This window comes from Plasmodium gaboni, chromosome 12 (assembly GCF_001602025.1).
Source record: "Plasmodium gaboni strain SY75 chromosome 12, whole genome shotgun sequence".
Taxonomy (NCBI): domain Eukaryota; phylum Apicomplexa; class Aconoidasida; order Haemosporida; family Plasmodiidae; genus Plasmodium; species Plasmodium gaboni.
Genome location: NC_031492.1, coordinates 901757 through 911965, shown reverse-complemented (window position 1 = coordinate 911965; position 10209 = coordinate 901757). Strand labels below are relative to the sequence as shown.

Sequence of the window (10209 nt, the reverse complement as noted above, 5' to 3'; positions counted from 1 at the left end):
TTTCATATTTTTTTTTTTTTTTATTAAATAAGAGAAAATATCGTCTTTTTATCTATATTATCAGAAATAAAAAATCATATATATATTATATGTATGAATTAATATTTAATATTATTTATAGAATCGCATAAAAAAATAAAATGAATTGATTTATGTGATATATATTCCTTCTACCAATTTATTTTTATAAAAATATCATATAAATAATAAATATAATATATATTTATTCACTTATATATATATAAATTTTAACATATATAAATGCTTTTTTTTTTTATTATAATAAATACCCTTATATATTTATTATTTTTTTTCTTTTTATATTTATATATAATTTTTTTTTATAAAAAATATTGTATTAAAAGAATTTTCTTATTTTGTAAATATATAAATATATTATTATTAAAAAAAAAAACATATATTATTTTAATGTTCATAAAAAATATTTATTATAAATAAAAAAGAACAAAAAAAGAAGACACAAAAATATAAAATAAAACCTCTTTTCTATAAAATAAAAATATAAAATAAGAGAATGAATAAAAAATTATTCCTTAATATAATAAAAAAAATAATGTATATATAATATTTATATATTTATTTATATTTTATTAAGAAATATAAATTTATAAATTATAAAGAAAATAAAACATGACATACACAAATATATTTTATTATTTTTAAAAAGTCACAATATTTAACAGTTGTGGTAAAAATAATTTCATTCATGTATTATTATTATTATTCTATAAATTATTAAAAAAAAAAAAAATGTGGTTCTTCTTATTTATTTGTTCCTACTTTATTTTATAAAATCAATAAATGGTTTTTAATTTGTTATTTTAAAAAGATCATTATAAATAATATATATATATATTTATTTATATATTTATATAATAATTTTTCATTTTTTTTTCTCTTGGAGCAAAAAGATATAAACACATAATTTTTTCATTCTGATTAATATTGCTTCTTGTATATATTTATTATTAATCTACAACTTTAAAAAATTATATATTTCAAGCCCATAAATATAAAATATATATATTAAACAAGATGAGAACATTTTGGAATTAATATATTAGGTACTATATATATATATATTTAAATTGTAAAGAAAAAAATAATGACACTAGGAAAAATACAATATCATTAATAATATATATATCATTTATTTTTTTCTGCATTGTCTTTTGCTTTGCTTTATTTTCATTTTTTTTTTTTTTCCCCTTACTCTCGGGGTCTTATAATTAATATTGCAAGTTTATATATATATATATATATTGGCCCTTTCTGTTTATATTTCAATGTTATAAGAAAAAAAAATATATATATTTTTATAAGTTCTTCATATATAATATTATAATGATTTATATAAGACCTTAATTTCTTTTTTTTTTTTTTTTTTTTTTTTTTTATTTGAAGAGGGCGGTGGATTATAATATTATATAGATAAAGTGAAAAAATATTTTTTATTTTTCGCTATAAATAAATAAAGAAAATATTATATAATTATGTATATTTTTTGTGTGCGTGTATGATAGGTCATCTCTTGATCTTTTTTTTCTTACTTTTTTATATCTCAAAAATAAAAACAAAAAAAAATGACCAAGATATTAATATAATTCTTTTTCATACAGTTGTTTTGTTAAATATATCCCCTCAACTTTAAAAATAAATAAATAAATATATATATATATATATATTATATGTGTATGCATCACATGTATACATGTATGCCTATATATATGAATACTTTTATGTATTATTTATTTTATTTTTGCCATGTATCGTTTTTAAAATTTTACAGGATAGCAAAAAAAAAAAAAAAAATAAATAAAATAATAATAATAAATAATATGTAATATCTGTATATATTTATTATTTTTATTATCCCTGTGTGTATGTATATGCTAACATTCAGCTGTTAAAATACATATATACTTATATATATATATATATATATATATATATATATATATATATATATATTTTATTTATTCATTCTTTTTCCTCATTTATGATGAGCTGTATATTTTATGGAAGAATAATTTTAAAAACAAAACAGTAAAAAATAGAAACAAAAAAAAAAAAAAAATGAATGAAAAGTTAGGAGTTGACAAAACGTTGGCTCAGGATGTTGTATTATATAATATAAAAAATCTTGAAAAAGAGGAAAAAGATTTTTCTCTTTTGTATATTACATATTTATTAAATACTATATATAATAAATATAAGAGTATACAACCAGTGTATATTTATTTTATATGTTCTGAAAAAAAAGAAAAGGATATCTGTAATGATAATAATAAAAATTATAAAAACAATGTTCATAAGAATCATGACAAAAACAGTTTAATATATTATACCCCTAGTTCTATTATGGAACAATATTTTCCAGATATATTTCACAATGTTTATTTTTTATGTGCTCACTATACAATATTAAATAAAGAAATCAAAAGAAAAAATCATATAGATTATATAAAATATAGTAAAGAAAAGAAAATATATGATGAAAAAAAAGAAACGTTTTATTTTATCTTTACTTTTTTTATGGAACCTCATTTTATATGGGAAGAATTAAATATTCCAATTTTTCATGAAAAAGGATATGTTGAATGTATTTTTGATTCTGTTAATAATCTTATAAAATTAAAGAATATATTTAATCCTTTGAATGATATTAGACAAAATACATATGATAAAACCTTAATACAATATATTTTTTATATGAATAAAAAGAGGAGAAAAAAAAATTATAAACATTCCAAAGATAATCAAATTAATGACGATACAAATTATTATAATGAAGTTTTAAAAAGGGATAGTAGAAATAATATGTGCAATAATAATATGTGCAATAATAATATGTGCAATAATAATATGTGCAATAATAATATGTGCAATAATAATATATACAATAATAATATATACAATAATAATATATACAATAATAACCTATACAATCACAATACATACCATAATGATAACAATATAGAATATGCAAACATATTTTCATCATTTAATAATATCAATAATAATAGTGATAATGATTTATATTGTTATAATTATCATATAAGTAAGGACAGAATAAACGACAAGGTCCCAAGAATATATCTCCTGCCATTTTTTATTTCATCAATTTATTTATATAAGAATAATAAAATATGTAAAACGCGTGTTATAAGCTTTAATGAAAAGGATATTTATTTTAAAAATGATGAAAACCAAAATATACCTAAAGCCATGGTATTATATATTAGAAATAAATTATCTAATAAATTAAAAAATATAGAAAAGGATGTTATAAAAAAAGAGAAAGAACATTTTAAACGATTAATTAAAAAAAAAAACAAAAGAAAAAAAATTAAAATATATTCAAAGGATGATAGTATTAAACTCAAAAAGGATTCATATAAAATACATAATAATAATATAAATAAAAAAATAAAAGCCAATATAAATCAATATATTAATAATGCAAATAATAATAATGATAATATTGAATCTAATATTCAATATAATAACATAAAGACCATTCTTAATTTTATACAAAATAATCTACAAGATGTACAATTAAAAAAGTTATTATCACAGTATTACAATAATTATAATAAATGTGATTATAAAGAAAATGTATATATAACTAATAAGCATTTTATGAATACATTATCATTAATTCAAAATAATTATAAATTCATTTATAAAGATAATAAAGAATTGCATAATACCTTAATCGATCCATGGCAAATAGGAATAGGAGAAAATAATTTAAGACTAATGAAAAAATTGTTTTCTCAAAGAATATGAAAATATATATATATATATATTTATTTATTTATTTAAGCATTTAATTTATTATAATTTTATTTTTGTTTATTACAGTTGATAGTTGTATACATTGAGGTATATATTATATGCGTAGACGCTTTATGTGTATAGGTATATGCATACATATAAACATTTATCATTTTAAATGTAATATTATGTGTAAAAATTATAGATTTTTAATTATGTGCATATTTACAATAAAGACACAATTTTTCAAGGTGAAAAAAAATAAAATGAAATAATTAAATAAATACAACACATACATATATATATATATATATATAATACAATATGTTATAAAATTAATAAATATATATCCTGTGTGGATTTGTTTTATTGGTACATTGTTATTATATATATATATTTTATTTTTTTAATTAAGCGCGCCTTCCAGATAAGGCCTTGTATATAATATTTGCTACGGCATTTTCGTTGTTAGTTCTAGTACTGACACATCGGGCTACCTGAATCGCACGAGCTGTTGAATTTTTTACTGCCACCGAGAATCCTGTTGATGATAAGAGTTCTATATCATTATCATCATTACCTATGGATAGAATATTATTTAAATGTATACGATAAAATTGTGCATATAATTGTGTTGTATGTATTTTTGCTGTGTTTATTGGAGATAAGACAATTTTATTATTTGAAGATGGTATATATATTTTATAATGTGGTTGTAATTCATAAAAAAGTACTTTGAATAAATCACTATATGTATCTTGATTTGGATATAATTTATCATAAATTTCTATAGATACAATATCTCCTATATTAAAAATATCTTTAATTTTATTTATAAGTATAGGTTTATAATTAGTATCAATAATTTTAACATATTTTATATCAGATATAATACCTTCACTTTCTGGACTATAAGTATATTCTTCAATTAATTTAATATCATCATTTATTACATATGCTGAATCAACTGTTAAGAATACAACATTTCTTAATATATTATAAGAACCTAAAGAAAATAAAATTAATTCTAAATCTTTATAAGAAAATTTTCTGTATACATAATCATAACCTTTCATATGAATATAAGCACCATGAGAATATACACCATCTAATTTATCTATTTTATATTTTTCTATTTGTTCATCTGTAAACATTTTCATTGCATAGCTATGTAATCTTCCACTAGCTAAAATAATTTCTATCCCAGATTTTTTACAAACTTCAATAGCTTTTAAATTCTCATCACTTATTTTTCCTCTATCATCAGCTAAGGTACCATCAATATCTATAGCTATCAATTTTATATTGTTTTTATAAAATAACTCCTCTACACATAAATCATTATATTTGTGTTTTAACATCTCTCGGTATTTTCTATGTATGTACAAGTTTCCAAATGGGCTGTTTCGTGGATGCAAAAAAAAAAAAGCGAATTCTCAATCAAAGCATTATTCTTGCTCATAAGGATAATAGACGAAAGGATTATAAGGAAGGAAGAAACTTTGTTTATATATTTCATCATTATAAAAAAATATAAGAAAAATTTTTTGTTATTTTGATATTATGATTTCTATAAAAAAAAAAAAAAAAAAAAAAATTACAATAAAATGGAAAACAAAAAATTAATAAGATAATATATAAATATAAAAAAAAATATATTTAATTTATTTTATTTTTTTTTTAATTATAAAATTAAATAATAATTATATTTATTTATTAATATTATATTTATATTATATTTTTATTATATTTATATTATATTTATATTATATTTTTATTAATTTCTCATACACTGCGATATTATCTTCAATACACATATAAAAATACATTAATTATTTTAAAAGCATACATTTTCTTCTTTCATCCAAATGGTGAGTGTATATTCTATTTTCTTGTATTTTTTTTATTTTCCACAGTCGTCATAATATCAACGCGTTAAAAGTATAGCTCCTTACATTTTTTAATAAAATGCATGCGTAAATATATGAAGTTTTATCTTATGACAAAAATTTAAAAGGTAGGGAAGAAAAATTAAGGAATTTATTTTATATTCTATTGTAATTATATTATAATTGTGTATTGCATTATCATTTTTTTTTTTATTTTTTTTTTTTATATATTTTATAATATTGTGGTATACACCACTTACAAAATGGTACCTACATGATATATAAGATATTTATATATTTTCCTTACACTATATATGTTATTTTTATTTTATAAAAAATATTACAGCACATGGATATATTTAATGACATATTCTTATTATTAACATAATACGATATATGTCGATATGATAATATAATTTATTATTTTTAAATTTGTTAAACGTTCCAATTTTAATAAGAAAAAATATAAAAAAGAGAAGGTATTATATATATATATATATATATATATATAATTATATATTTTCAATTTCATTAATATATACTTATATATTATTATTATACTTAAAAAAAGAAACCTTTTCTTCTTCATTTCCATCATCTATTATTTATATAAAATGAGAATAATTAAAAAATAATAATACATATATATATAAACATATATTTAGAATAGTAATGTATATATATTATGCGAAACAATTAAATGATTTTTTTTTTTTTTTCTCACAAATATATAAATATATATAATATATAATATATATATATTTATTTATATTGTAAGGTATGTAAAAATTCTTTGGTTCTTATAACTATCTCTATGCTTCGACAAATGTGTAATAAGAAAAAAAAAAAAAATTATAGGCTCCATGATGCTTATTTAAAAGTTCTTTTAAAAAATGAAGTCATTATAAGTAATATATATATATATTATTTTAAAAAGAACAAATGTTTTAATATAAATATTCAGATTGTTTTATTTACAATTTCTATCATTCGTCATAATTTAAAATAATTCATAAAAATGGAAAAATGTATATAAAGCTTTTATTTCATTATTATTTATTTATTTTATCATTTTATTAATTTTTTTTTTTTTTTTTTTTTTTTTGTTGTTGTTGAATAATGAGAGTTCTTAATTTCTCTTTTATATTGAATAAAAGATCTTATTTTAGTATATACAATTTTTTTATTTCGATAAGAAAAGGTGGTGAATCTACGTTAAAGAATGATATAAAATATAGCTATATAAAAGAATTATTAACATATGAGAAAGAAAAAAGAAAATTGAAAAAAAATGTAAACGAATATGATGAAAATAAGAATATTAATAATAAACATTCTAATGAATACATAAAAGATATGGAAGAGAAAATAAAAAATCATAATGATTTAATTAATGATAATGAAAATAATAAAAAAGTAAAACATTTAATTAAAATAAATAAAACTGAAGGAGGAATAAAAATAAAATGTTCTACATCTTTAATATATATGTTATCATTAAAGTGTAGATATATTGAAAGTATATGGTTAAATGTTGCAAAAAATAAAAAATGTAATTCTTTAAATTGTTTAAGAGAAATTTTTTTAAATATTGAATGGAATAAATATATTCATTATGAAGATTTAAAATATATTCCTTTAAAAATTATATGTACACAATCTACATTATTTGATATATCAAATTTAAAAAATGAAATATATAAATATATAAATGAAGTCATTTTAATGTCTCAAGATTATCAACATATATCATCAGATGTAGAGACTATTAAAAATATAAATAGTGACATAAACTCAGGATATTCAAATGATAATGTTATAACTTCAAAAGAGTTAACTGATACACAAAGTGATATATTATATTCTCATTATCATACACTCGAGAGTAATAATTGTTCAACTACGTTTGAAAAAATAGATATAAAAAAAAATAATTTAAAAAACATATGGAATTTATTATCTGTCCATATACATAATAATATATGTAATGTAGATATAAAATTTACAGGGAAATTATCTCCAAGGTTTTATCAATATGTTAATATGAAAGAATTAAAAGATATACAAAATATAGATAAATATGAAAATATAAATTTTTCATCTCTTTTTTATAAATATCCTACAATAAATGATGAGAAAATAAAAAATATTGTCAATCAAACTATACCTTATTGGTCTGTATGTGAAGAAAAGAAAAAGATACAAATGGATTATGAAAAAGAAATACAAATAAATAAAAACACAGATGATATTTATTATAAGTATAATTATTTCTTAGATCCTTATAATAAAAAATTAGGTGTCTCTAATGATAATTCACATCAAGATATATATTCATCATTAACAAAACAACCAACAAAAGATAATCATTCATTTTTTTTAAATGATGAAGAATTGTTATTAAAAAATGAAACATATGAAGAAAAAAATAAAAATATATATAGAGAAAATAATAATGATTATAATACAACATATAATAATAATAATAATTATAATATAGAACATTATAAAAATCATAATGCTATAAATGATGAAAAAGAAAATGAGACATATAAGTTAAAAGGTCATTTATCAAAACATTTTAATATAAACAAATATAATATGATTAAATATTTAAATGATATGGAACTTAGAAGAATGAATTATTATAATAATAATTTTTTTTTAAGTGATGATAGTTATGATTCTTCAAGTTGTATATATTCATTAATTATAAAAAAATGTTTACACAATAAAACAAATATAAATATTATATGGGATCCATTTTGTAGTACTGGAAATTTAATATTTGAATTATTTTCATATTTACTAAATATTCCATTATATAATCAAGACGAAATATTACCCTTTATGAATTTAAAAATATATAATCATGACGAATTTCTTAATATATACAATTATAACATGAATTATTTAATTAATAATTATTCAAATATACATTTAATAGGTAGTGATAATAGAAATATGATGATTTTACAATGCAAAAAAAATTTGGTTAGATATGCCTTATATTATAAAAAAATATTAAAATATATTAAAAACAAAAAGAAAAATGATATAACCACTAAAATCGATGTTGATATACCTTTTAATGCAAACAAACAAACTAACCTTAGTGATTATACTCGTTCAAATTATATAAAAAAAAATTCCTTCTTAAAAAATGTCTTAAAGGAAGACTTACAAGAACATGATGATGTAGAAAATGATACTGATGATATGAATAACCTTTTTGATGAAACTTCCCCCTGGAATTTTTCCACTGACATGGATGAATTGTGTGAAATAAAGGAAGAAACTATGAAAAATAAAAAAAATAAAAAAAATAATAACATTTTAAATAGTATTCATAACAAAATCTTAAAGAATGAAGAAAAAAAGGCTAATATATCAGATCAATGTACTGATAAAATTAAAGCCCCTGATATTGATATAATATCTATATCAACAGAAGAAGATAAAAAGTACAATATAAATTTACCTTTTGATGTTTCTTTTCACAAGGCTCATTTTTTTAATCTAGCCCCCTTTATAAAAAATGCAATAATTATAACAAAGATGCCTCACTTTAATTTCTCAAAGGTGAATCACAAAATAAGATAATAATATGAATGCAATGATTATATATATGTATTATATATATATATATATATAATATTATATATTTATTATTTATTATTATTTATTATTATTATTATTTTTTTCCCCCTTTAGGAACTGGGTGTTAACAAAAAAACGTTCATGTTATATGAACAGTTCGATCAAATGCTGTGCTCAAAAAATGATTGGAAAGGTGTTTACGTGTTGATAAGAAATAAAACATTTTTGAATAAATCAAAATTAGAATGGAATAAAATTTTATCAATAAAAGATTCTAAAGGAAGATTTCTAACCTTACTCTCATGGACTGGAAGGAAAAAAAATTTATATTCCTTGAACAATGAATATGATAAATTGAAGGAACTAGAAAAGTTTAGTGAGAAATTAAAGTTTGACATATAATATTATAAAATGATAAAGAAGAATCTAATATATTATTAAAATTAGCAAACAGTTTTATTATTTTATTAATTTTTTTTTGTTTTTTTTTTTCATTCAATGTATTATATGTATTATATGTATATATATATATGTATAATGTTTCTAATATGTTTATCTTATTTTTTTTGAGGTTCCTTTTAATATGTGCATACGAATAAAATATACTTTTCTTACATTTTTTTAATTTACATAAAAAATAAACCTTTTTCTCATAATTAAATAGTACATATTTTAATAGTAACATATATATATATGTATATATTTACTTAATTATTGATATATATATATATATATATTTATTTATTAATATTTAATTAATTTTTTTAAATGAACCTTTTATGAAACACTAATAAAGTCACATAATAGTCATCCCATATAATATATATATATACATATTTTTTTACACAATATCAAACAAAATGAACTTTTTATATACTTTATGTGAGAGATTATGATGTTTTAAAAAATGAGATAATCA

The 10209-nt window shown here is 17.8% G+C and overlaps 3 protein-coding genes across 3 annotated transcripts; 2 read left to right on the top strand and 1 right to left on the bottom strand.

Moving 5' to 3' along the window:
- Positions 1-2097: 2097 nt before the first annotated feature.
- PGSY75_1226200 (hypothetical protein) lies at positions 2098-3813 on the top strand (the record flags this gene model as incomplete). Its single annotated transcript, XM_018786838.1, has 1 exon — positions 2098-3813. The coding sequence occupies one exon, from the start codon at positions 2098-2100 to the stop codon at positions 3811-3813; it is 1716 nt and encodes a 571-aa protein (XP_018640703.1).
- A 398-nt stretch (positions 3814-4211) lies between these two features.
- Positions 4212-5162, bottom strand: PGSY75_1226100 (putative haloacid dehalogenase-like hydrolase; the record flags this gene model as incomplete). The annotated part of the gene is made up of 1 exon (XM_018786837.1): positions 4212-5162. The coding sequence occupies one exon, from the start codon at positions 5160-5162 to the stop codon at positions 4212-4214; it is 951 nt and encodes a 316-aa protein (XP_018640702.1).
- A 1647-nt stretch (positions 5163-6809) lies between these two features.
- PGSY75_1226000 (hypothetical protein) lies at positions 6810-9692 on the top strand (the record flags this gene model as incomplete). Its single annotated transcript, XM_018786836.1, has 2 exons — positions 6810-9272; positions 9405-9692. 2 exons carry the CDS (start codon positions 6810-6812, stop codon positions 9690-9692), a joined length of 2751 nt encoding a protein of 916 aa, XP_018640701.1.
- Between the last annotated feature and the right edge of the window lie 517 nt (positions 9693-10209).